Source organism: Daphnia magna, linkage group LG7, assembly GCF_020631705.1.
Source record: "Daphnia magna isolate NIES linkage group LG7, ASM2063170v1.1, whole genome shotgun sequence".
NCBI lineage: Eukaryota > Metazoa > Arthropoda > Branchiopoda > Diplostraca > Daphniidae > Daphnia > Daphnia magna.
Window position 1 is genome coordinate 10,104,499 of NC_059188.1, and position 27,349 is coordinate 10,131,847.

General features: G+C 40.7%; 4 protein-coding genes and 4 long non-coding RNA genes across 16 annotated transcripts; 2 read left to right on the forward strand and 6 right to left on the reverse strand.

The window, feature by feature from the left end:
• Positions 1-167: 167 nt before the first annotated feature.
• On the reverse strand, positions 168-722 carry LOC116926196. The gene is made up of 3 exons (XR_004395915.2): positions 569-722; positions 401-506; positions 168-340 (listed from the first exon to the last, which is right to left on the reverse strand). It is a non-coding gene; the product is annotated as an uncharacterized LOC116926196 (long non-coding RNA).
• Positions 723-811: 89 nt separating this feature from the next.
• On the forward strand, positions 812-1,615 carry LOC116926197. Its single transcript, XR_004395916.2, has 2 exons — positions 812-921; positions 1,000-1,615. It is a non-coding gene; the product is annotated as an uncharacterized LOC116926197 (long non-coding RNA).
• A 950-nt stretch (positions 1,616-2,565) lies between these two features.
• LOC116926198 lies at positions 2,566-4,169 on the reverse strand. 3 transcript variants are annotated; one of them, XR_004395919.2, is made up of 6 exons: positions 4,050-4,169; positions 3,834-3,975; positions 3,495-3,668; positions 3,299-3,420; positions 2,910-3,234; positions 2,566-2,828 (listed from the first exon to the last, which is right to left on the reverse strand). It is a non-coding gene; the product is annotated as an uncharacterized LOC116926198 (long non-coding RNA). The 3 variants fall into 3 exon arrangements; XR_004395918.2 differs by having other exon boundaries at positions 2,566-2,801; positions 3,834-4,153; XR_004395917.2 differs by having other exon boundaries at positions 3,834-4,153.
• Positions 4,170-4,695: 526 nt separating this feature from the next.
• Positions 4,696-5,840, reverse strand: LOC116926206. Its single transcript, XM_032933018.2, has 4 exons — positions 5,690-5,840; positions 5,392-5,449; positions 5,027-5,105; positions 4,696-4,955 (listed from the first exon to the last, which is right to left on the reverse strand). Exons 1-4 carry the CDS (start codon positions 5,702-5,704, stop codon positions 4,805-4,807), a joined length of 303 nt encoding a protein of 100 aa, XP_032788909.1. The 5' UTR covers positions 5,705-5,840; the 3' UTR covers positions 4,696-4,804.
• A 62-nt stretch (positions 5,841-5,902) lies between these two features.
• Positions 5,903-17,062, reverse strand: LOC116926199 (mucin-5AC). The gene is given in 21 exon segments (XM_045176113.1): positions 5,903-7,950; positions 8,016-8,360; positions 8,442-8,891; positions 8,953-9,103; positions 9,105-9,482; positions 9,546-9,985; positions 10,067-10,539; positions 10,613-10,851; positions 10,853-11,173; positions 11,175-11,831; positions 11,898-11,978; positions 11,980-12,252; positions 12,333-12,350; positions 12,352-12,834; positions 12,836-13,549; positions 13,610-14,083; positions 14,187-15,365; positions 15,452-16,041; positions 16,098-16,312; positions 16,376-16,521; positions 16,927-17,062. Coding segments are annotated over 21 exon segments (8,031 nt in total). The 5' UTR covers positions 17,017-17,062; the 3' UTR covers positions 5,903-7,636.
• A 575-nt stretch (positions 17,063-17,637) lies between these two features.
• LOC116926202 (actin-like protein 6B) lies at positions 17,638-19,812 on the reverse strand. Its single transcript, XM_032933013.2, has 9 exons — positions 19,640-19,812; positions 19,359-19,577; positions 19,162-19,298; positions 18,901-19,093; positions 18,613-18,809; positions 18,419-18,535; positions 18,211-18,348; positions 18,040-18,135; positions 17,638-17,968 (listed from the first exon to the last, which is right to left on the reverse strand). Exons 1-9 carry the CDS (start codon positions 19,662-19,664, stop codon positions 17,801-17,803), a joined length of 1,290 nt encoding a protein of 429 aa, XP_032788904.1. The 5' UTR covers positions 19,665-19,812; the 3' UTR covers positions 17,638-17,800.
• Positions 19,813-20,304: 492 nt separating this feature from the next.
• Positions 20,305-27,335, reverse strand: LOC116926201 (E3 ubiquitin-protein ligase RNF103). Of its 7 annotated transcripts, none has more exons than XM_045176118.1 (2): positions 27,178-27,335; positions 20,305-21,961 (listed from the first exon to the last, which is right to left on the reverse strand). In XM_045176118.1, exon 2 carries the CDS (start codon positions 21,735-21,737, stop codon positions 20,781-20,783), a length of 957 nt encoding a protein of 318 aa, XP_045032053.1. In that variant the 5' UTR covers positions 21,738-21,961; positions 27,178-27,335; the 3' UTR covers positions 20,305-20,780. The 7 variants fall into 7 exon arrangements, with proteins under 7 accessions (XP_045032053.1, XP_045032052.1, XP_032788903.2 ...); XM_045176117.1 differs by lacking the exon at positions 27,178-27,335 and adding an exon at positions 26,583-26,792; XM_032933012.2 differs by lacking the exon at positions 27,178-27,335 and adding an exon at positions 24,507-24,641 and having other exon boundaries at positions 20,305-21,958.
• LOC116926207 lies at positions 23,576-26,419 on the forward strand. The gene is made up of 3 exons (XR_004395920.2): positions 23,576-23,715; positions 23,793-25,363; positions 25,462-26,419. It is a non-coding gene; the product is annotated as an uncharacterized LOC116926207 (long non-coding RNA).
• Positions 27,336-27,349: the final 14 nt, after the last annotated feature.

A 27,349-nucleotide genomic window follows, 5' to 3' on the forward strand; every position in this document is an offset into this window, starting at 1 on the left:
GAAGGTTAACTTCCCTTTTCAGAAACTAACAGACATTGCTTTTTTTGTCTTAACCAAAGAATCTATAAACAGTAGTTTACAATGATTGTTATAAATTCTGATTGTTCAGGGACCTTTACAACATGACAAAATCCATTACTCGGTAATGAACAATGACTAGACCAAAATGATCTTTGACTACTCTTGGTTTATTGCTTGTGAGCTAATAATTTACCAATGCAAATATGATATTAATAATCTTTTATTACACTGACAACAGAGCATTGATGGCATTCCTTTTTATCACAGAATGATTCTGCATCTACCACAGCATATCAGGTACATCCCAGAGATGAAAGACCTGAAAGTACAATTACAAAACTTAAAGTCAATGATAAATTTCAACATCACCTAATGGCACCTGCATGAATTTAAATACTTTCTTTATGTAGCACCTTTGCTACCAAAATGGGTGTATTTGCCTAACGGAGATGAAAACGTGCTGGTGAAACCAAGCCATACTTCTCCTTTAAATAATTAAGAATATGTGTGGTAAAATGATTCTTTGACAAGAATTATTGAATAATACCTTTCACAACTTAACATGGATTTTATTCAAAAAATCCATGTCCAAGCACACGAAATTGGTTGTGGAATTTCAAAAAAGGAGACGTCAATTTCGAGCTACCATCCTCAGGTCCGACACCACGCGAAATGGAACAGCTGACAGCACAGCTGATATAGCCAAGAAAATGATTCGGAGTTGGTTATTTCTCCCCTAGATGTCTTGAAAATATGCAGTAGTGATGAAGGCACCACCCACTTTGAGACCATATTTGAAACCCACCCACCTCTCCATAATCGAAGTAAGACCGATTTTTTTATTTAAAAAGAGTTGGGCCTAGAATTTTGACTTGGAATTCGATGAACATACCTGTTATGGTACCTGAAACATACCTGTTATTGAAAAAAAAAGAAAAGTCGGGCTTATTTTTTTTATCTCACTGAATTTTCTACTAGATGGCGAGCCAGTGACAGTACTTTTTTCTAAACAAAGGACGAGATTGTGCGGAGCAGTTCGTCTGCTTTGGAAATAGTTAATCTGGTCCAGAAGTCGCGTTGACGTGAGCACGTTACTGAGAATTATTAAAAGGAAATTGGTGTTTAGGGCAGTAAGGAAGCAAAATGTTTCTTCTATCGATTTGACAAGGGACAAGTCGACTGTTTGACCATTCTGATCTTCTGATTCATAATTCTAAAGGCCTTGCTTTTATTGTCTAATGTCTAACAATGTTGGTAGTGAAACACAACTTTGTTGTGGCTTTATGAGAATCCAAAATCCCTTTCTCAAATGGAAAGAGAGAGACTTGACTGTACACAAACATTTATACTAAACACATTGTGTTATTATGCAATTGATTATAGTTTATTTTTAATCTTACTACATGTTTCCAAGTGGTAGATTAATAATTGTAGGGAATTGAAAGAGATTGCACTCGTAAAATTTTTCAAACCTTTTCCTTGCAAATTCTTCATTAGGCTCTTGTAGTTATATCAAAGTTGTCTTGTGGCTACCAATGGCGGCACTACCTTGTTTGACTGCAGCTAGTTTTATTTGTAGTCTGTGAAAAGAAAATTAATACAAGCATTATGAAACAACACATAGCAAACCTGTGTATCCTTGAATTTAAGATTAGGGGTGATTAATTGAAAATAGTTAGATTAGTAGTTGAATCGCACTGGATAAATTTTATTCCTCTGTTTATTCTTGCTTTTGGTTGATATATACCATTTTCATGTGTAGTTTAGTTAAGTAAAATGGCAGCTCTTCACATGCCACTTAAACAGTCTGCAAAGGGAATAATATGTCATCCAGTTACCTTGTAAATTTCCATTTAACAATATAATTTAAGTGTATACAGCCTATGTATATTTCCACCTAAATGCACACATACCTCAAATGACAAAGCGAAACAGTAAGCTCATTAATGTGACTCATGGCTCTGTGGTTGAGCATCGGCCAGGCATGCTGGGAAGTAAAGGTTCGATTCCTTACCGAGTCTTGAAAAAATATATGTGAATTATTCTGATATTAAACGTATGTTAAAATGGCACTTTCAAACAGTGTATATAGAAATAAACTAAGGCAACAGAAAGACGTTAGAGAAATTAAAATAAAATAACTTAATCTGTATGGGTAAATTTGTAAATCCACCTACTCGAAGGAAGTTTCAAGAAGAATAATTCAAAATAGGTCAAATATATCGCCCAAGAAGAAATACTATCTATCATGACAGAAAAAAGAAAAATTTATTTTAACAATTTTGCATTGAAATATAACTTTTTAAGTAAACAAGGTAGGGGGTAAACCCCTACCTCAATTGAACCGAACCCCCGGGGAGATTACCCGGGGAGTGGCTAAGAGAAGCCGGAAAAGGATGGAAGGTTTCGGACAAGTTTTTACGTGAGCGATTAACCGTTAATTCGGATTTGTGGGTAGCCTCTTCGCCCTCCAATGATCTCATAGAACTTGAGGACCCCCACGTCCCCTTTCCGGACAGCGCACTCACAACCTTTACTGCTGATCACAGTAGGGGCATGACCCCCTACGGGCTTATTACGAGTCAAGGGGAAATGGGGCCACAGAAAAGAAGGGAGCCCAGATATGCACTTCAATTTATAAAAATAACTTATTTTTTTTATATATATATTTTATCTTCGGGACGAATCAGCGTCTAAAGGTAACGTGAAGATATCGTTTTTCGATATTTCCTCATGGGTTTCCAACTGTTACCATTTAAAAATCTCGTTCAAGTATGTACCTATTTTGATTCAGTATGATTATTAACCTATGTAAAGGATACGAAACATGAATCAACATATAAACGTTTGCCTATCAATATATACAATAAAGATTCGTGCTTCCTTACCTCTCGTTCTAGGGAACTGATAGTATTCATTGTATTCAGCTAATGGTTTGACATGACATAGTCATTTGCATTCTGCTTACGAGATCTCCGTGGATTTAACATTCATCTTGCACGGAAATCATCGAGTCGGCATTACATCAATTACTTTCCTCTTTAACATTCTGTTGAAAGATGCGTAGCTGGATGGTAAGTTGCTAGACAACGCGGGATGTCTCGTGCGTTTGATCTGATTGAATGCGGGTGACTCCATGAAAAGAGGGTCCTCTTCCGCTTTGACTTTGCGAGTTGATACAGTCTCGAGATAATGATAATTTATCAAATTTTTCTATTAAAAATTGAAGATTAAAGTTTTGTGAAGCACAATGTTATTAAATTATGTGAGTTGTTACGTCGAGGAAGTAAACACCATTACGACTGAGCGCTAAAATATATTCAGATCCCTCGACAGGATCTGCATGGCATCGGACGTCGAAGAAACTCTAACCAAAAAGCCAACTCTTTTCTAATGCCTCTGCAAACAAAACAATAAGTTTCATTTCAATAAGTTTTAATCATGGGTTTACAGGCAGAAAAAAACCGACAGACCTTAACTTGAACTTTGGACTGAAACGGTTCAAAACGTTCAACTTTATTTCAGGAGCTCTGCTTCAGAATGACACACTGTGAAGGTAAAAAACTTACTAGTTTTTCTTCGTGTTCATTCTTGGGTTTGCTGATGTGGTAAGTTTGGTACAATCCAGACTATGATTCTTCTCCTATCTGTATGGTTACATGAGTGGTTAAAGTGTGATATTTTAATAAAAACACATCATTAAAGAATTCTCATTCATCAAACCCAAAATAAGACAAAAAAGAAACTTTTGTTAATACGAAATTTTAGGAAATCTCTGACCATAACAATGACATATTTTGAACTGTCTTTACCTTTCATTCTGGGGAATTGTTGGTATTCTTTGTATTCTACTAATGATTTGAAATGTGATGACATAGTCACATTTACTTCCTGGTGCTGCCATCAAATCAAGTGGATTTTGACATCCATCTCGAAGGAAAATTATCTAATATACTTTAAATGTGTAACAAATTTAGTTAAAAAATATTTCACTTCTTTCAACTGTAATCTCAAAACTTCTCTTTAACTCATTCTACAAAACCATTTCCATTATCCATTACGTCGTGAATACCGGAACGCCATTTAACACCTACTGATTATGCCATTGATTAACAATGGCAACTGGCAAGGTCCATGCATTCCAGGTCTTGCACTGCCATCTAGTGACGATCTATCTTCCAGCAATACGTTTAGTTCAAAAACTGTAAGACCAGTGGAAAATTAAATTGATTTCCGAGATTTTCATTCAATTTTGAATCGAAATCTTGTATTTTAAGCAAAATTTGAAATTTGGCCAAAAATGAAAAAGTGGGAAGGGTATAGCCTTCCCACTTTTGTCAAAATATGAAAAAATGACATCTCTTGGAATTCGACAAAAATGCCATGGCATAATCAAAATTGAACGTTGATTTCAATTAAGTCATCGGTTTTCTCGTAAAACCAGCCGTTTTATAAATAAACTACAGCAAAGTGCTGTTAGTGCACCAACTCTATTTTTTGTTTTTTAAGTTTAGTTTCAAAATTTTAAGGCCAATAGAAAAATAAACTGGATTTCCGCAATTTTCATTCAATTCTGAATCGAAATCATATATTTCAAGCAAAATCTGAAATTTGGAATTAGAAAATTTGAAAATCCTTTAAGCTCCAACCTCTCCATAAGAGAAGTAAAACCGACTTTTTGTAAATTGTATTGTGTTTTTGTAATTGTCCTTGAATTACGAATCCAAATCATGTAAATTTTTAACAACATACGTGTTATTTGGAAAAAAAGGATAAGTAAGGCTTATTTTTTTAACTTGATCTGACCGAATTTTCTACTAGATGACGATGCCAGTGATAGTACTTTTAAAACAATTTGCAAGATTTTGTGGAACAGTTCGTCTGCTTTGGAAATAGTTGATCGATCTAGTCCAGGAGTCGCGTTGACGTGAGCACTTAAGTGAGAATTATTAAAAGGAAATTAGTTTTTAGGGCAGTAAGGAAGCAAAATAAATGTTTCTTCTACCGATTTGGCGAGGGAGAAGTCGAGTGTTTGACCATTCTGATCTTCTGATTCCTCATTCTACAGGCCTTGCTTTTATTGTCTAATGTTTAACAATGTTGGTAGTGAAACAGAAGTTTGTTATGGCTTTATGAGAAATCATAATCCATTTCCCAAATGGAAAGAGACATTACTGGAGAGGAACATGTCTACTAAACACATTGGGTTCTTATGTGATTGATTATAGTTTTTTAAAAATCTTACTACACATTTCCCTGATTTAGATTGATAATTGTAGGGAATTTGAAGAGATTGTTCTCTTTAAATGTTTTGAACCTTTGCCTTACAAAAACTCACCAGGTTCTCATAATTATATCATAGTTATCTACCTTGTGGCAACCAATTGCGGCAGTGCTGGGGTTGACTGCAGCTGATTGTATTTGTAGTCTGTGAAAAGAAGATCAATACAAGCATTATGAAACAACAAATAGCAAACCTGTGCATCCTTGAATTTAAGATTAGGGGTGATTAATTTAATATAGTTAGATTAGTATTTGGATCACAGTGTTAATTCTTGCTTTTGGTTGATACATACCATTCTCATTTATAGTTTAGTTTAGTAAAATGGCAGCTCATAATATGCCACTCAAACAGTTTGTGAAGTGAAACAATATTTCATCCATTTACCTTGGAGGTTTCCATTTAACATTATAGTTCAAAGTACATAGGTTTACCCTAAATAACAAGGCGAAATAGTGGAAAGTTGATATGACCCATAGCTGGATGGTTGAGCATCGGCTAAGCGTGCTGAAAGTCAAGGGTTCGATTCCCTACAGAGTCACCTATTATTCAAATGGGTGACTAAATCTGCTGTCCGAATTCACCAACTGACAAAGAACGCAACTTTCCAGCGAGTATATTCGTTTGTTACGAGCAATGAAAAGCCGGACAAAATTGACATCGGAAAAAAATTAACAGAATGTGTTGCACATTCAACATACGAATTTTAATGAGACATTAGGGAGGGAGGGCAATACGGCACAGTTCAGGACAGAGAATTCCAGGTGGGAGTAGATCAAAACACAAAAAAAGGTAATGCCGCGTTTTACAGTGAAATAAGTAAACGTACAAAAATCAACACACACGAATTTATGCTCACGAAATGTCGAGTAATTCAGGAATGGAAAAATCCCCTTTCTCAAGAAGAAGTAAAAAGTCATTTTTAGACATCCAACAGCAGAGACGGGGTGACCAAGACGTTTATAACACATACAGGGGTAAATTTAGTTCTCGAATTGGCTCATTTTGTAACCTTTTCTTTTTCCAGTCAGAATAAACACAACTCGGTTACTAATAAATATTTTTAAAAAAGGACAAAGAAGTTAAAAAAAAAGGTAATAATAAAGAAAAACAAACAAAAAAAAAAATAAAGAAAAATTAAACTGAAACACGGCTTTCCACACAAGACAAGTCACCAATGGAAATGTGCTATAATACATGTAGAAAAATCCCCGTTTTGGCGTGACCTGCAGACACAGATAAATGTGTGTAAAAAAGAGAAGATACAAGATTTAAAGAGAGATAGTGGAACAGAACGACGACTTCCAATCGGCTTCATTTGCGTTTTTATTTTTGTTTTGTTTTCCTCTTTTCCTAACACTTAAACAAGAAATAACGATATTTTATGTGTGGCCGGAGGACACCAAAATGTTCAACACTCTCTATCTTCATTCTCATCGTCACACGCTCGGCGTTTTTGAAACTCTTATTCCTTAGCTAAGTTCCCACAGGTTGCTGTTGTCAATTTTTCTTTTTGTGTGTGTGTTTGAGCACGTGATCCATCACAGGCTGGCAATAGAACCCCTTCCATCGTCATAATAAGCGAAATGAAACCTTTCAAGGAATAGCTTCTTCTCGGGTGGGCGTAGTAGTTATACGAAGGTGGTAATATAAACAAGTCACGACAACCAAAAGAACAGACAGAAATTGCCCACCTTTTCTTTTTTGTTTCCAATATTTACTTGTTTTTAATTTTTTAAATCCCTATCCAGGGAGGAGTGGGAGAGTACTACTCGACACTGATATAAAGCAGGGAGTTTGAAAACTCGAGAGCTCAATGAAGACGTGAGATACACTCAACTTGATTTAACTGCAAAGGGGAAGAGGTACGGCGAAGGGAAATCGGAAACTAACTTTTTCGGTTCTTAAAAAAGGAAATTTATATGAGAAACGCAAAACCTTAATTCTAAACCTAAACGACAGGGTCACGACAAACGCTCAGTTGTATAAATTTGGAGACGCAAAAGCTAGGGAAACGCCGTAACGAGGATGAGAGGGTGAAAAAGGTCAAAATTTTGGGACACATTTTTTTTTTTTTTTTTTTTTTTTTTTTACGCTGTATGGACAAAAAAACGGGGATCGAGTGAAAATATCAGTGGCACGAAGAGGTCCTTTCTACGTCAAATCGGATCAGATGACGAACATAATCTTAAATGACTAGATGGTGGGGAAATTAGACCGCGGGAATGTCTCGATGACAGTTTGGTTGGTTTTCTTTAGTAGCAGTAAAAGAGAAAAGAGTACTTATCAATTAGAAAGGGGGCAAGCGCATGCCAGCGACTGAGGAGCAAACCCTCATCTTTTGCGTTGAGCGTATTTTTTCGTCGTTTTTGGTCTGTTGGCAGCTGGTGTAGGAGCTGGGGTAGGAGCTGATGTCGATACGGCGGTCGTAGAGGCTGTCGTCGAAATCATACCCGCCGCCGCAGCGCAAGATGCCAGTGCGTTGACAAGGGCTTTCTTGGCAGGCCCTGTGTGTTCTGGAGACGCGTTATCCACGCCAAGTGGTTCACTTTTAGTTCGTTTGCGACCTTCGCTGACGGAAACGCAACACGGGCAATTTTTCTTGACGTTGGTGCGAACCGACGATCTACGTTTCGCCTTACCGCGTTCTATAATCGAGGAAAATGATCGCTCAACAACCATCTTAAAATTGTTCTTGCCAAACATCACTCACCTAGAGGACAGACATCGGGATCGTGTTGATTTAAAACTTCCTCTTTCTGCAAACGACCGCAACGTCTAGGTCGTACAATGTATTCATCCATCTCAACTGAGGTATCGGTTGATGCCGTATTAGCATTAGTATCCTCCTCGTTTGGTGGTTCTTTTTTAATCGAGGGGTCGCTACTCATGGCCTCAACAGACATGGACGTGGAAGACAAGTCGTTCTGATCTTGTTGTCGCGGTTTCATCAGTTCACTCTTTGTCAATTCCGCTTGTTTAGTTGTTGTCGTCGCCGACTCTACTTTTGACGTCACCACGGAAATGTCCCCTTCTTTTTTAATCACAAGCCTGACGGCTACTTGGACCAACATATGAAAAAGGAGAAAAATGTGTTAAGATTTGCAATGCAAACAGCAAAATTGTTTCATTCACTTGCCTTGGACCACCATTCTGTTAGATTCAGAATCTTCAGAAACAAGCTTCGAGGATGGAGATGATTGAGCGTTGGGCAACGTTTCCCGACTTTCAGGCTGGGCGGGCGAAGGCGAGTTGATGCAATCAGTTGCGGCTCCAGCGGCCACCGCGGCAATGGCGGCTTGCTTATTGGCCAACCTTTTGCCTAACGTACGCCGATCATTGCGTATGACGGCCGGCCCGCCTTCACCGTCACTCATCCGCCGATACTCCATTCCCCCATGATCCTTGCGAACCATGACCATACGGGGCTTAATGTTTCGCTTTAATATTTTTGACTTGGATGTTTTCCGAGGACCACCTGACAGAGCCAAATCTCCGTCACCAGATGTAACTAGCCCGTTGGAATCCTCATCGGTTGAAGACGCCTGGAAGGTGGCCGGTGACGTGACTGGCGACGAGTTCTGCGATCCTGTTTCGAGATACAGATTGTTAAGAGGAAAAAGAAAAGCTTACGATAAAACACGGTAAACCTAATGGTGAATCTGAAAGGCTGAAACAAGGCGAAGGTGAAATTCCCGGTCCCATGAAATCGGCACACGGCAAAAATTCGGAAACGCCAGTCTCTGCGTCATTGAGAAGTTTTTCATCGGCTGCTGGTGTCCCCGATCCATCCACTGAATTTCCTGGAGCCGCTTGGCGTACCTTGATCACTCCACTTGCCATGATCTGCCTCCTCCACGACGGTAGCGGCGACAGTTGGTGAATCCTCAGCTGCAGGGGCCAGCACCGAGGGTGGGGTGGAGGTGGAAGTTGCAGTCGTCGCCAACAAGGCATTGGCGTCAATACCAGCTGGAACGGGCAGGTTAACCCTATTGACTGTTGGCACGCACTGTGGTACCAGTCTCAGGACACTAGTCGTAGTGGGTGCGGTAACTGGAACAGTAACTACTGAAATAGCCTCGCACTTTGGAGTGCTCGCCTGCGCTGAGCATGTCGTTGTCGATTCCAGTTCTGCGCTAAACGAGGGATTCCTCTGTGGCACAGTACCACCAGCGGAAGACTTCAACGAATAGAAAAACGTCAGAACAAAAGTGCATAGCTGGATGATTAATTAAGGGCCTACCTGGTTGGCGATTGGGATCTCGGAAGAGAGTATGACATGCGTGTCTCCAGTCACAACAGATTTGGCGGGAAACGTGGCGTTCTGCTCCTGACCTTGCTGAGTCTGCTGCTGGCCTGGATGCGTCACGTTGACGGCAGTGTGCGCAACAGCTCGCATTGTGATCGGAGTTCCGAATCGAGCTGGGAAACTGAGTACACCTGGTTGGCCGCTCATCGTGACTTGCCGCACTTGAATATATCGGGGAGCCGATGTACCACCGCGAGCTGAAGAAAAATTCAACGGGAAAAGAAGCTGCCTTACACCACCCGCTCCGGATTGAACAAGTAGCTGTTGGTGAAGCATGCCAATAGGAACAGTCGACACGCCGGCTAACGAAGTAAGTGGAGTTGCCGAAGCTGCCGAAGCTGACGAAACGGTGACTGTCGTAGCTATTCCTGTTCCTAAAAAGGAAAAAACAATTGGCATTAGAAACTAGACAGAATACACTAAAAGATAACCTGTCCAAAACATACCAAGATTACCTGGTGGAATAGAAGTGATTGCACTCGTCGCTCCGTCATTCGTAATAGTTAAAGCGGTCGATCTGCTGGTCACCACAGCGCTTACAGGGATGGACAATTGGATTCCGGCAGATGTACTCAGCATCTGGACAGACGTTGTGCCTTCAGTTTTTTGCGTTTCCGCTTTGACTGCTGCCGTTATGGGAGGAGTAGTGGTAGTAGTAGTGGTGGTCGTGGTTGGCGGAGACGTCGTCGGTTCCGTTTTAACGCACTCTATTGCTGGATGAGTACTAGGGATAATGTCCGTATTTGAAGATCCGGACAGTTGTTCGGTCATCGTGGTCGGCGTGGAATCTGCACTGCTGCTAGCATTTGGCGTTCCATCTGAATTTGTTTCAGCAGGCCGTGCATGGTGGGAGAGTAACTTCACCTTACTCTGCACCGACTTTCGCCTCTTTGGCGTCGCGTTTGGAGACGGAAGAGGATTGGAACGTCTAAATCAACCAAATCAGATAACAGATTAGAATGCAATGATAATGAACCACCGAGACACAACGGAATGATTACCTTCGCGGAGCCGGCTTATTCTGAAGATCAGGTGAGTTTCTCAACTGTTCTTTGTATTCTTCCAAAATGGCTTGAACTCTAAGGACTGTGTGTTCGTCATCGTGCGCTTTTTGAGGAGCTTTATTAGCAGCCGGACTCGCTGATGAAGTAGCAGCCGATGTCGTTGCTACTGGCGTCGCTTTGTTTGGAGTCGTGTTTCCGCTAGCGCTTGGACTGACTACCGGGCTTGATTTCGGGAAAGCTTTTATTTCGATTATTTTTGGGCGGTACTTCCGGTTTAACGGAACCTATCGGCGGCGTCGTGCTCCTAGGTAACGGCGTGGCAGGAGGTTGACTAGCTTCCGTTGTATTGACCATAATAGATCCCGAGAAAACGGTTGAAAGTGACACTACCCTGCTGGTGGGGAACAGCACCGAGATGTGCTGATTGTCGGTCAATTCTCCTTGGTCTTGCCTGTCTTTGTTATCACCCGTTTCATCATTGATCGCTTCTTCCACGATGGGCTCCACCTTGACCTCGAGACAAGCTATCGGAGACGGAGTGGCGATTTCGTTTTCCTTCTTCTTCGTCTTCCAACGCTTGGCGGGCAGCTGAGGCGACGGTGAGGAGCTGCATCAGTGGCGCACCTTTCCCGTTGACAGGGACCGCTGAAACTGACCCTCCCTCTTCCGGCTGGCACGACAAAGGGCCGTCGGCAGAATTCGGCGAAGTAGGAGACGCTTCAGACACGTCCATCGATTCGGAAAAGGTGGATGATGGTGCTAAAAATTCAACCGGACCGACTCCCATGTACGATCCATCATCGGGATTGGCAAGTTCCGACCAAGGATCTGGCTGATTCTGCAAGTGACTGCCTCCAGTGCTAGCAGCAACACGTTCAAAGACCGACTCGAATTCGCGCAACTGTTCCGATAAAGAACCCCCACTGCCGGCCATATCACTTCCTGATTGGGAGTCCATTCCGCCTACGAGAGGACTGATGGAAGGCGCCGAGTCCGACAGCAGCATTTCAGGGTTGCCCGTCACTAATTGCTGGGTTTGGGGGAGACCTCTTGTGGGTGATCGGCTGATCTGTCCGTTGAGGGCGGATTCCAGCAGCGAGTGAAGTTTGGATCCTAATCCTTCTTCTTCAGATTGACTATGTGATTCCTCGACAAATCTGCGACTGCTATCGCCAAAGCTGTTGCCTCCTAAGCCACTATTAATCATGCGTGTAACCTATTGGAGATAATTTACTGCGTTAAGCGGAGAACTCGACTGGATCAAGACAGTAAGGGAATTCACCTGTAAATTAGGATCTTGCAAGGCCGGGACAGGAGTTAAAGATGTGGCTGTTGTTATGGCAGCTGCTGGAGCAGAGCTCATTAGATCCTAGTACAGGCATGACGTCGAAATGGCTCTTTTTTCCGAAAGCCTGTCCAAACTTTGGGAGAGCTGACGGGAAATTCGGTGCATTAGACTGACTAGGCGAAATTGCGCCGAAATTGGATAGGCGACTGGCGGATGTTGCAGCTCCATGAGATGGGCTAGCTCCGGGATGGTTCGAATTCGATCCCGCATCCCCCGAAGGGCCGTAAGGAAGAAATCCTGGCGGAAACATTGATCCGCTAAGCACCTCTGATGGACTCGGACTAGTATCCTACAATACATACAAATCTTGAATTATAAAGACATTCTTTTTTTTTGTAATGAAATTTTTCTAATGGGTTAGCACGTTACCTGGGAACGACTTGATGGGCCGGGAAAATGGCGACGAACATTGCGACGGGTGACTTGGTGACGCCAGTCTATCGCTGGTCATCACCTTATTTTCCTGTTGTCGATACACGTGATGATGTTGCTGCTGTTTGCGAAACGACAGCGGGCTAGGTGGAGCTTGAAGAGCCGGACTCTGTGGGCTGCTTAACGCAGGACTTGATGGATTCTGTCCAGCAGCTGCTGCTCGATGACCCTTGGCTGTGGTGGATCTATGTGGATCAGGTGAGTTCGAATTGGATCCCTGACTATGACGTCGGACCCCGGTGGTACTTCCAGGCCTCGGTCGCGAGGGGCTGCTCACCATATCCAAATCAACATATTTGACCAAGGGAACTCGACAAGGAGAGCTAATATCCGAGGGAAGTGGCGAGTTGCTCGCAACAGACACTGTGGATGAGACGACTGTACCATCGCCTGGGCTGGGCGGTATACTTGGTTCTCCCCTGGATCGCTGGACCCGTGTAAGATCGCGTAGTTCCTGACTGGGAAGTCTGTTTCGTTGCAAGCGAAGTCGTTCCTGGCGATTGATTCGGTCCGTTGGACGTAGCAACAAGCTGCGAATGAGGTGAATTCGCTTCTGTACTATCGATGCTGGGTGACTGAGCCAACATTTGCGATAAAGTGACGGAAGGCAGATCATCCAGGCAAGGTCTAACAATTGACGCAGCGTTTCTGGAACCTTTTGGCAATCGTGAAGCTACCGGGGTTTTTACCCTGGGGTTTGGCGGATTGAAACCCGTCACGGCTGCAACAGGCTGTAAGACAGCACCGGTATTATTGCCTGCAGGCCGATGGGCCACTTGGAAGATGCTAACCGAAGGAGTCGAAACTAACGTCACTGGATCTGGATCGGCAACATTTCTGGTAGAGCCAGGGCCACTGCCAGATGGTGCAGCAGTGATTTGGACACTTGGTGTACTTGTGAACGGCGGTGCTTCACCGCTACCAGGTGAGGAGGAAGATGCAGAAGAAGTGGGCGCTTTACTGGCTTCTTCTTGTTGATGTTGTTCCTGCTGTTGCTCTTGTCGGTGGACACTCGCCGCGCTACCATTATTGTTGACACTGGTATCACCGTTCCCATCTGCGTTGTTGGGTAATCCATTAGAAGTAGCGAGTCGACTGTTGGCGGGCAGGTTGCGTAGCTGCACCATGTGTACGGCGGTAGGAGGTGGTCTGACCTGAAACACAAAGAGCTTTCATGTATTCATTTCTAGACGAATGAAGAATAATTTGCGTACCTGTACATGATCAAGGCCTTTGAGGTTAGTCATGGTTCGTTCCACGCCGGCGTGTATTTTATCAAGTTTTTCTAACAGAACGCGACAGCCGAAAATTCCATCTGCTCCCGGGAACATCTTGGTAGCGCTGTTCGGTTTCTTGACCGGAGAAGGTCCTGGCGAATTGACTGGCGTTCTCGTCAAAATGACTTTGGGTTGCATATCCAATGTGCTAAGCATGGGTGCGAAATGATCGGCGGCGTTGTGGCAAGGAGACGACGAAGTAGAGGAAGAAGACGACGAACAACGAGACAATTGAAGCTGCTGCTGTACAACATTATTGCTGGATAAATCTGCCGACTCGCAGAGAGGAGATCGAGTGGTTTGTGTGACTGGACAAGAATCTTGCCATTGATTGGCACTGCCAAAATCTGGTCTGATTTCTCGTAATCTTTTCACAAGAGGAGATGAACCCCGAGATACGGTATTGGTTTTCTGGAATGAAAATGAATGTCAAATAAACGTGTTTTATTTCTAATGTTTTGGCAGACTGGAAATGTTTGAAACGACGATTGCGAATCGAATCGAATTGACAAACCTTGCTAGCTTTGATCCTTGCAGATCTTTTGACACCATCCGGGGTTGAGTTAGATTCAGAATTCAACTTTGATTGGTTGAAACCGATACTACTATCGGAATCGGAAGAGGTTTTGAGCGACAGCGTCACTTTGCGCATCCAAGTCTTCTTCTTGAGTACTTTTTTGCGCTCAGCCAGTTCATCCGCGTACGGGCTGGAACTTTCAGATGCCTGCCGTGATGAATGTTTCGACTTTTGACGTTTGGGTTCCGATTTGACGCGGGGCCGACTTCTTTCTTCAATTTCCATCACTGGCTCCATGCAGTTTTCATATCCTTTTTCGATACCCCAAAACTCATCCCGTTCAGGTCGCGGCATGTCTTTAAACCGATTGTAATCAATTTTGAGAAATAGAAGCTCTTTGGTGACAGAACGCATATTTTCCTGATCGGACATATAACGCCGGCAGAGAGGTTTCAACTGCTCCCATCCAATTTTCCAAGTAAGCACATCCCACCGCACACTGTGCACCACACTGGCAAGATCGTTTATGACAGCTTTCGATACACCCAAGATGGCAGCAGCAGAATCAGAATACGGGGATTGTGTTTCCTCCTCCTGGGATAGCGTACTTGGGCTTCCGATCTCTTGCTCTCCTATACCGTTGGTAATGTCATTCAAGTCCACTCCGCTATCCGCATCCTCTAATGCTTCTTTGACACTCACGAAGGTAGAATTCAGGGATTCGCTTTCATCGCGAGCTTCGTCATTCGTAATGCCACCACCCGGACCTCCACCACTTCCCGGTGGCGGTTCCCCGACCACGGCACCGTGGCCATGCTCCATAATTGCTTGGCTGAAGTCAGTGATCGTTAGTGATGAAGATGGCTCTCCTCCGGTAGTTGCAACCGACTCCAACTTGAATCCGTGTTCAATTGTCAATGCCGCCAGCTCTACCAGCTTATCATAGCGCTCCTTGGTGGGATGAAGTGAGAAGGCTGTCAATGCGATCTCTCTGCAAATTCTCACGTTGGCACGGACCAATTCGGCCAATTTAGAGAACACAACTGCTAAACCAATTTCACCACTTTTTACTCCACTTCCTTCTGGATTTAACTTTCGATTTTCCAAGTCGTTGAGATCAACCGCCACCGCTCTGACATAGAGCTCTATACAAAATGACTTTAAATCACCGCGAAGCTACAAGGATTGGTTTGTTTGCAAACAGAATAAAAAGGTCAAGGTTAGAAAATGCTTATTGTATAACTTATATTTTAATTAATTACCTCTTCTGAAAGCGTCGCGCAAAGAATATACATGTGGGCAGATGTCATTAGTTTATTCTGATCTACCAATGTATGCAGCATGTCGATCACCGTTTGGCTTGAGTTACCGATCGTCTTTTGCAGGTTCACAAGCTGAATGGCTAGTGATGAGAGGCAATTCGGAGGAGGACATATAATCAAAGCCGTGGTAAGCAAACACTGGCTAGCAAATTCGGCAGTCTTCAAACTGTGATGCCGCCAGATTCGGTTAATACCACTACTCCCGCTACTTTGTGCATGGATTTGCGACGTATGCTTGTCGATGAGGCGCTTTACTAAGTTATAGCCGTCTTCCAACGAGTGCTGCTTTAATATTGCGATAACTTCTTCTTTCTTTTTGAAACTGTAGAGTAGCGCCATGTGCAAATCTAGCCACTGTTCTTGAAATGACACTGCACAAGACTCCAAAAACCGAGAATCTGAAGAGTCCTGTAAGCATTTTCTATAGACTGCCACTAGTCTGAGCGCGATGTCTCTGCACTTATCATCGCATAGCCTATCGAGGCGGATGGTCAGAAGCGTTGGCATTTCCGCCAAACAAAACTCAAGCCCTGAAAAGATCATGAAAGTTGAGTAAATGCCACATGCGAAAAAGATCAACTCTGACCTTCTGATTCACTGATCGATTCACCGTCGATGATTTTTTTCAGTGTCGGATCGTTCCATGGGTTATTGACCACGCGGATCACATGCTGGCATAGGGTATAGGCGGGTGTTTTAGACAGGTTGGAGATGGTGTTCTGAAGGGTGACATTTAGATGTGTTTTGTTTGCTTGTGGAAGTTTATTCCATTCTCCTCGTAAAACCAGCATAAGCGTATCCCTATACAACCAACCAAATATTATTGCAGGTTTCAAAGCATAAAATAATTATGATCACATATACCTGTACAAGTTTTCTGTGAGATAATCAACATTATCTCTTGGGGAAGACTGGTTGGTGTAGGAAGCTAATGTCTCCCACGCTCTAAGAAGTGCATCTACTTTCTCCTGATAATTCTTGTCAGGATCCTTAAGGCAAGATTGAAGTACCTGTATAAGTTTGCATCAACACATCCACATATATAAATAAAGAAAAAAACAAAACAAGACAACAGGCAGTCCAAAAAAGCATGCTACTTCTAGTTCTCAAGTTGAATCACTTTGCCAATGTTCAACATAAACAAATCAAAGCACTTGGTATAAAACTCAAAGAAGTGTTCAAAATTGTTTTTTTTAATCAGTGAACAATAACCAAAGGGAAGCTTGTATGGAATAAAGAACAAAGCCCATATTGGGAGACATCAAATCAACTGAAAAATAACAAAGCAAGCTTTGAGAAACTTCCAATACAATGAAGATGTGGTCAAAGAACGACGCTTAAATAACGGTGCAAAATACGTAGGTAATCCAAACAACACATAAAATATGAGACATACTTTCACAATGAATATTTACCTGATAAAAGGCCGGCATTAGGCCGACTTTATCCTGAGACGCCAAGAAATTATCATGGACGGCGTTACAGGATTCACTGACAGACGCCATTTTTCCATGTCTCCATGAACAACTTCAGCAATTTTGGCAATAGCTCGTTGCCGGACACCCTCGACACCCTTACTCGCTTTATTTCCCTCCCGTCCCGTGAGTACGTTACATTGTGTTATACATTTATATTTGTATACTCTCCTATTCTACTTTTTTTTATTCCACGATTCCTTATTACAGTCTTTTTAGGCTTTCTAGCGCTGTCATAATTATTATTTGATAGCCTGCTGCCTGCAAGCTTAGCTCTTTTTATATGTGTATGCGCTCATGTTTCCATATTGTGCAACCTTTTTTTCTAAAATAAAGCGCAATGAGTAAAAACCCGAAGCCCAACTGAAAAGGCTCATAGTGTTGCCAGACTGAAATGAGCTCTCAGTCGGGAAAAAAAACTGACCTTTTTGGTTGTGATGAGATCTACTTCCCGTCTAATATCTTTGTTCCATCGCGTTTGAAATAACCCGCAGCACAACACGGACAGTTTGACATCGTGAAAATAAAACTTGTTTTTTAACTGTTAGCATTTAAGAAATCATTTCTGTTGCTGTCATTATATACAGGCATGATAACCAGTCCCATACAAAACACCACCTCACAGCAAAAACCAAACAAAAGAACAAACCATTGTTGAAAAATGTTAATTTATATGATGATAGATCATAGCGACATGCGATCGACTGCCAACGTATCCGTGAGGCTACATTTAATCATGAATTATGTGTTACACATTGGGAAAGGGCATGTTTGTGTACTCCAAATACAGCAGATAATGATCATGGTGCTAATTTCATGGACATTTACGCTCCACTTGTGTCTTGCCGCCTTCTTCGTATTCTTGCTTAGAGATCCACATTTGTTGAAAGGATCCCAAGGACGCCAAAATTGAACCTCCGATCCAAGCGCCAAATCTACGCTCGCCCGATCCACTAGCACTGATGATTTTTAACCTCATACTCTGCAAGGAAAAAAAAAAAACCATATTGACTATAGACTACAATTTGTGAAACACGCGATTTCCACGTGTACCTGCGGTGTTTTGGCTGATAAGTCTCTGTTCAGTCGATCAGAAAATCCTAATAGCAAAGAATTTCCACCGGTGACGATAACGTTTCCATACAAGCTCTGTAATAGAAGAAGAAAATTAAAATGAAATCATTGAAAACAATTCTATGAACTTTCAAACAAAAGATGTTATACCGGTCTAAGGTCAATGTCACACATGCCAACACTGGTAGTGACTACATGACCTACTCCAAGCATTGTGTTACCTATGCCTTTGATTGAACTAGGATCAAATAAAGCTTCGGGTATCTTAAAACGCTCGCATCCGAAATCCTAAGCGGTTGCCATGAAAGATACGATTATAATTTATCGTTTAGCCATTCAAGTACAGAATAAAGTTTACCTGGTGATATCCGTTCGGAAATTCGTAATGGACCATTGGGATCGTTGATACCGTATCTTCGTCATACGGTGCATCGGCAACTTGAAGAACACTGGCTTGAAAATCTCGTATAACTTCCTAAATGTTTCAGGTAAAAGGAATGAACCAAACGATATAATAGTCTGTATACTTGCAGGTACAGTAGCTTACTTTACCTTCATCATATAATTATGCCATGATTTAGTGACCTCTGGCAAGTTACTTTTGCGCGTCCACTTGGGCTTTTCAAAATCTTTGACAGCTTCTTTGGCGGCAATCATATAAGGAGGTACTACTTCAATGTCTTTGCTTTCCAGAAGCTGTTTGCATTGCATTGTAAGAAAATCTCCACCCAATGGAGATTTAACAATCCCTATATCAGGTAATATGCAGCAATTTGTGATGGCATCACATAAGTTAAATTGATATATTATTTACATATATTTTTTTGGTGTAATGTTTACCTTGAGAAAGAACATAACCATCATAGACTGGTACAGCAGAAGTGTGAGTAGCACCACTGTCAACGACAATTCCGGTACTTCTTCCATTTGCAAATGCAGCAAGTACTGCATTTTTTACAAGGTAGAATGCTGGTACATTATACTTCTCAAACATGATTTCTGTTAGTTTTTCTCGTTTTGCTCTAGTGTTCCACTGAAATATGCATAAAGTTCTTAATTTAAAAAATGGGTCATTTTGTGAATGAAAAATATATGACATACTGGTGCTTCAGACATTAAAACAGGGTGAAACTCTGATTCAGACTTTATGCATTTGGCATATGTATAGTTGAGAATTTTTTCAAAAACATCCCAATCTTCAATCATACCATCCTTCAGGTATCCGACAATTTCCAAGTCTATTGACAGAGAAGAAATAGATATGACATGAAATTGCTTACAAAAAATACTTCCTCTACCTTGTTTGGCGACATTTAATGCAACTGTATCAATGAAGTATTTCTTTTCAGAAGCTGGTGCAGCTTCTTTGATTCTGTCTACATCCATCATTTCAACAGATGCAGCCTTTTCTAGTACCCCAACTACAGAGGGAATTTGAGCTTTAGGAGAATCTTCTCCTGCATAACCGGCTCGTAATGCATAATGACCGATGTCGAAAACCAGTGCTCCAACTTCGTCTAAAAACAAACAATATGAAAATGACCGTAAAAACTTTTCTAAAATCTACAAATTCATGTACCTCCTCCATAAACTCCTCCACTCATGTTTAATAAAACTGTTATCACTCGTTGACACAACAATGTGAACTGTTTTAAACAAAACAAAAATTTTACAATACTTTGGATCTTCTAATGTCATACAACAGCAGAAAACTCGAAAAATTTTCTACTCTCGCTGAAAAGGCAGTCTAAACTAAACAAGGCCAAAAGCTACTCCTGGCGTCGTTTTTGAAAAGTAAAGCATCGCGTGTACTTTAACGCCATCTATTACAGATATCTTTTTAAAAACCAGTTTCAGTTATCTGTATCAAATATTGGTTGAGGAATTTTGAAATACTTTCGTTGGAAGCAAAGAAATGGTACGTTTTTTAACATAGCATCGACGAAGAGAGAAACAATACCACCTAACAGCAAATTAAAATTTACATGTATGCAGCAGTGAATCAGTGATTCCCGCTATAGCGCTGCTTGTGCCAGAGCAAAACAAGCAATTTTTATTCCACGCCTTTCAAGCTGTTTTCAGGAACTCAACAGCGTAGCGACTAACGGCTTTTCATATTTATTTTGTATTTTACAAGCACTGAAATCTAACTAAGAGCCTTAATAGGAGAAGCTTAATTTGAAAAGAAGTGAAATACGAAACGTGTTTTTAAAAGAGATTTTCATCAGTAATATACACTAAATGTTTCCGCTAAGAAATTCGTTTATTAAATGAAATACATAGAGATTCGCTTTTTACAGTGATAAGATTATCAAGAAGGATGCGATTGATGTCCCAAACTCTTTACCCTTACAAAAAGGCAAAAAAATGAAAACAATAATAGCTTACAAGTCACATTTAAGCGTCTTTACACATTAGTAATTGTTTCGTTCGTTGCATGCTCGTTATCACAGGCAGCAGCACCTATCCCTTCCCCCCAAAAAATTAAAAAATCTCAAACGTCTCTGCGGTGGCATTCTGACTTTAAATACTTTGACATCGATGAATTGAAAAAAAATTAATAAATAGTTAAAGTGAAATGGCCTTACTTAAAGGATGGACTTGGTTACGTTAAAACAACGAAAAATACAGACATGTAAAACTAATAAGAGATATAAATGTAAAAGAAAGCTAAAAGAAAAAGTGCACTAGATGGAGTTTTTTACAAATATGAGATCAAGCTAAATAGATAGATATTTGTTTTGATAAGCTGGCCATCTGCATATAGGGCAATGATGGTTGTCTCTCTGTAGCCAAACCATTATACAATTATGATGAAACTGATGGCCACATGGAAGACCACATACGTCGACGGTGAAGCGATATCTGTCCAAACAGATAGCACAGTCCGCACTTGAAATCCATTTCATGTTGGGTGGAGGTTGGTTGTCATTCCAAAGGAAGTTTGAAAGGGAACATCGATTGTCAACGGGGATTGATTCTGAGTAATTGGAAGACATTGCGGAGGTGAATGTTTGCGATTCCGTACCAACAGGATCTTCAGGAGTTTGACTCCAGCAGTCGAATCGCCACACAGGAAGGTAATTCAGATAATCGGTTGGTACTGTAGGTGTAAGCCACAAATTGGGCAAAGCTAGACGTTCAATTAACTGCTCCACATTTTCATCCAGTTCAAAATCCATTAAATTACTGGCCGTATCGAAGGATAGAGGTCTGAAGAAGCAGTCGATCAGCAGAGACCATCGAGATAGTATTCTTCTTCTGACGTTTCTAGGACCATTAGTCAAATGTATATTAGTATGATGATCCAGAGTACTGTTAACGGTCATAGTGTTGTGATTTCGGTTTCGATGGTTTAAGCGATGCACAATCCAGCTTACGGCAAGGTTGTAAATAAAAAAGGTGACCACCAATAAGACCGGATAGGATTGAAGGGCGATCCATATCTGCTGCATTTGGTGGACAATCGGAGAAAAAGGCAGTTGCTCGACGTCGACCTCAATTATATCTGACGACCAATTACCCTCGAAATGGGACCAGAGCTGAAAAACTGCCCACAACAATCCCCATTTGAGGTTTGACCGCCCCACGCGGTATAGGATGCGAAGAAGGAATCTCCAAGGTTTAGTCCGGCGGCTAAGAACAATATCCAGGATTGTTAAGGCGTTTATGACCATGGAACTGACTTTGAGTAAGTCGCTTTTTAATATCACTAGAACGTTAACTGAGGGTGACGAAGCCAAAAGTTTTTCTTTCTTGGGCAAGACGCTGCTACAGCCAGAAACATTGAAATAGGCGTTTTCCTCCAGACAGGATTCGCTGTCATTACCGCGGACTGCGTACACTAAACAGGATTTCGAATTGTTCGACTGAGAATCGCAAAATTGGCCATGGACATCTACTGTAATAAAAATAAATTCGATTAAAATGTTTCAATAAACTATGTCAAATGGTATTCAAACTTAGAATAGCAGTAGATTTTATCGCATGTAAGCAAACCATTTTGGGGCATCACGAGGTGGTTAGAAAGTGACACAACCTCATAGTGGTTTTTTGTTACGAAATACAAGAACTTTCTTCTTCAGAGGAGAATGAAATTGAAACCCGCAGGATCTAACGTTGTTGACAATCAAATAACGTAACGTGCAATGTTATTCCTTCTTTTTCCACGTTACGGTTATTTTTCTTCCATGTCAAGCATAACAAACTATTTCACCTGAACTATTCCGTGCATGAAGAACAATCGAACGAGAAAACGCAATCTAAATGACAACAATCCTTTTAAGAATAAGACTAAAGTATACATTGAATAACACCCTGAAAAAAGAATTTTTCATTCCTTGTGGCATCTTAAAGGCGGGATTACAGTAGAAGATGACTAGCTTCGGAGCACCAATTGCGTCAGATGTGTTCGTTGTTCAAAAAGCATTTTTTTTCTCACTTATTTTGCTAAGTCATGGTGATTTGAAAAACCCGGCGGCTGTTTTCTTCAAACACACGAATGGCGCAATCGATTTCCATTTTACCTGTACACTAAAAAAAAAAAAAAAAAACGTTCCCCGTGCAATTCCTTCGAAAAATATTTAGGTATGGTAAAAAACACATGAAATAAACTAACGACAAGTTTTCTACATATATCGAAAAACCCCCAAAATATATTGTAGTTAAAAATAAAAAGTAATTTTTAAAGGGATGAAAAATTGAACTTTCAACCTGCGACAAATCATGCTACCTTGCTAACACAATACCAATAGCCTTTGTCTACACGCCTGTTATTGTCTGATTCTAAATTGGAAAAAGGTAAGCAATAGGGATATACAATAGACATAAAAGCTTAAAAAGGTAGTAGAAACAAGGAGTTCCAAAATAGGTTTGTTTCGTACACTTTTTAACATTCACGTTTCATTCGTGAACAGCAATTCTTGTTTTTCAGGATGTAAAGTATATTACGAACGATTTACCAAACTACTTTCCTCTTTCTATTTTGGAAAAGAAAAAAAAACAATAAGAAAGCTTTCAAACCCCTAACACTGTAAAGAAGATGAATTACTCTTTATCTTAGATCTCTTTGAAAACCGTAACCCCATTTAACAGTTTCTAAAACACTTTTTAAAACTAGTCTACTGCTGAACATGATACTATGTAGTGTGTCACATTACCGTTAAACTCCCATTTGCTGACAGATCACCTGGTAATGTTTAGCAGACTACGCAGAAACTACCTTCACTTAAAAAAAACCATTAACAAAAGAAAGTTGGATGAGTATGATTGACATCAACTCAGTCTTGCCACTACGTTCGATGTGACGTTTTTGCAAGGATGTATTGGTAGTCGAGACAAAGAACAAGTTTGGTAATCGCGCGCTAATGCATTCTAATCGAGTTTGTTTTGTTTTTCTTCAACTCTGGTGGCGATGATTTACACCAACAACAAAAAATCCCCTTTGTGGTATCACCTGCTGCTTACTGTCAATGAACCAGTTGAATATTTTTAGTTTGCTAGTTTGCTAGATTTCAAATGTTGGGACATCCGACGTGTTTGGCCAACAGATGGAGATCTAGCTGTCCGAAAATCCTATGATGAATCCAATTTTTACTTTTCGAACGTTTACCTTTGAGTTTGTCAAGAAAAGAAAAGACAATTTACAATGACGAGGTAAGAGTAAAAAACTCATCGCAATTTTTCAGAAAACGCAAGGCCTTTCTTTTCTATTACCAAATCATGAAAGTTAGGTCTGCATCCGCTGTATTATTTAGTCCACACGCAACGACGTTACCGCTAATGTTGTTGTTTGTGAAAAAGGACGTGGCAACCGATCTCAGTTGAAAACAAAAGTAAGGGAAAGTAAAAAAAAAAGGGAATTCGACGTAACGCCTCGTAGTCCTCAGTTACTTACGCATGTAACATCTGCCAGACTGAACGATGAACGAATAGAAACTGGGTCAAGGCTGGCTGACCAAATCGAAATGTGACAGTAATGTTCAACAACAGCACTCGCAGCCTTCCCACCACCAGAATTTACAAAGAGGCAGCAGTCAGTTCAAAGCCTGGGGAGTGGGGCACACCACTTTTCCTTTTGCGCGCTTTCTCCCCGAAGCATGGAACAGACCTATTTAACTCTGAAAAAGGCTCTCCATGATCAAGCAGCCCCTCTTCTTTAAGTACCTGTTGAAATTTCACTTTCACTTTCGGTTTCAAGCGGCACCAAAAGAAGGAAAAAAAAACAACAAAATACGTGCTTTTCAAGAACTCCTTTCCCACAGTATTGACTTGGAGGAAGAAATTAATTCACGTCACCTTCGTTGGCAAGGCCAACAACTGGTAATTAATTGTGTGTGTGATTACTGAAGCAGTTTGTGAAAACGGATTTCCGACGCATGAAAACGTATGTGCAACGCAACAAATAGCAAATCAACCACCTTCAAAATAATAACAAGAAACATTACCGACATCAGGACGACTGCAAACGTGTTGACTTTTGATGATGGACACTTGTTGATACCAAAACACCGAACGGCAATAAGCAAAGATGAAAAAAATTAATAAGAAACAACGTAAGACTTTTGATGCCATTGCAAAACTCTGATCACATAACACTGTCGGCTATCACATTACATGATCTACAATCGCCAACACATGGGTTTGTTATCGAAGCCGGGAGAAGATTAGCAGAAGTGGAAAAGTTCGCACGCGAAAGCGAACCCAGTTGCCACAGTCGTTGATCACTGACAACAAACGACACTTCTTTTTTAGAAGGAACACACCACGATAGTAACGTAGGGTACGAGAGCTGAAACGGTAATGTAAGAGGATAGACGGGCCACGGGCTATGAGAACACAAGTGAAAGTTTTCTCTCTCTCTCTATACCAAGGCTCTATACTAACCAGTCTCGACCTCGATTTCTTTACATTTTTTTTTCGGTTTTGTGCTAGGGTAGAATTCTATCTTTGTCTCTTTCCGAATAGGTTGAAGACGATGATCGTCGCCGCCACCTGGATTTATACTTGGATGATTACTGAACCTATTCCGTCTCATGCCATGCTTCTTCTTCCTTGTTTTGTTCTGAAAAAATACCCTTTAGCTCTTCGTCGAGACCCTTTGGCCATAGCAGGTAAATTCTCTTTGTTTGCCTTCTATCGGAATGCGTCAGGAGATGTGATGGCCACATAAAATCACAAGACACGAAATGTCCTTAAAGAGGACATTCACCACCAAGAAACAATCAACATGATTGGCGCAAGACCTTGTCCCTGCGGAACAAGTCGAATTGACCTCGGATAAGCGCATCATACCTGATGTTCTGTAAGTTACGTTTTCTGCAAGGCAACTTGTTGTTGTCAAACTTTCCAAGTTTCTTTTCTATGTAAACTTGTTTTACGCTGAAACTTGTTTCCATTTAGAAACGCGATTTCACATAATGGAGGAGACAAAAAAAATTAAGCATTTTTTTTTCGTCTAGTCCCGAAAAACGAATGTTCGCTCAGAGTGAAATCCAGTGAAGAACGTAGCCGTGCGCGTACAACGGATCAGCAATTCGGCTTTTCTAAAATATCTCACATATGTCGGGATCTTTCTTCAAGAAGACGCTTACCTTTCTCTACGTAGATCTCCGTTATCGGTTCATTTCGTATTCAAGGTTATGAACGTGCAGTGGAGGAATGCTGCGTAGATAGAAAAATGGAAAAAAAAAAACATTTCGCTGGCATAAGAAAAGGCTACTTAAAAAGGAATGAAAATTTAGTTTGACGTATCCCAGAGCACTGTTGAAAACTCTAGTAGAATAAACTAATAAACTCGTTTGGTGAGATACAAACGCGTAGGGCAAAAGTGAGACGTGGTTTTGTTTGTGATTTTATCCTTTTTGCTCATGGCAAACAAAACTAAGATGAAAAGTGATGCAACAAGTAACTTGTACGATCAGACCACCAAGTTCTTCTTGGTGAGAATATCTAATTCCAGTAATGCATTTACAGTGTAGCTGTACGTTAGAAGGAGGTCTTTAATGTACTGGGGCACTTTAACAATGGCGCAACGATTCAAAAAGCTTTTGATCGTAATTTTCGAGACGTTTAAACAAATTGTGTAAAAGGGAATAAGGAATATGTTGTCAGACGGTCAACTAAGATTACTTCGTTCACTGGTGGATGTAGAAATAAAATCTAGTGAACCTAAAATGATGAGATCGAGAACTGAACGTTATCTGTGCATGTGGAAAAATATAAAATATTAGGGATACATTTCGAGGATACAAAGTTTTTGAGAAATTCGCATTTAATAGAGATTGTGTCATGGGCATATTTAATTGATTTACACCATGCTTTTTAAAGTCGTGCCTAAGTAAACCACTTGATGTAAGATCGCAGGATCGAAATTCAATTTAAATAGTACCAGAAATTGTGAAGTCGAAACCACACCAATCAGGAAAGAGAAACTGAAGTGTAACTTGGTTCTCTTGTCGGTTTTGCAAATGTCAAACAGCAAACATACAAGTTATTGCACAATTTCCAAAAATATAAAATACCTTCAAGGAGCTCATTAACGGCGCCTATGTTGGCAGGTTCAGGGAAATGTGGTGTTTCTTTTATTCTCTAATCGGAACATTAACTATATAGGATACCGTAAAATGATTTTCGTGTCCTTAAGCACGCATGAACTAGTTGGGTAATTCACGATTGCCACAATGAATTTCTCTTCTACTGACTAGCAGCTCTTGAAACATGACTATCGCTGTTTTACACACCGACTTCTTTATGAGTTGATATACTGCCCTACGGTTATCTTTTTCATTGTAATTCTAACCGGAAAACACGATTTATTAACAATCTAAAAAGTGGTTTGGCAACCAAGTGTTATTTAGGTCTTACAAACATTTTACTATCGATATCATGAATCATTCTACTGTTCGAGATGGTGCTAACTATAAAATTGATGTCATCGAACAATGAATATCTGTTCTTAAATTTGCGTGTGGCTTAAATTGTTTTCACACAAATAAACAAGTCAGGAATTTACAATAGTTGAAAACTTTGTCTCTGTGCGTTGCAATTCGTAGAAAAACCTGTTGCCACTATACCCCAATAAAAACTTCATCGAGATATTTTAATATATAAAATTACCTTCCCACTAAGTCGTTAAATCCTTGCTAATTTCAGAAAACAATTATGAGCGAGCTTGCATGAATTTGAATAAATCGACTGCATAGGAGCTTAGGTGTCACTTTTAAGCACTTAGCTATCTACAAAACTACTTTTTACTGTGTTCAAACAGTATGTTGTACAGAGTATACGT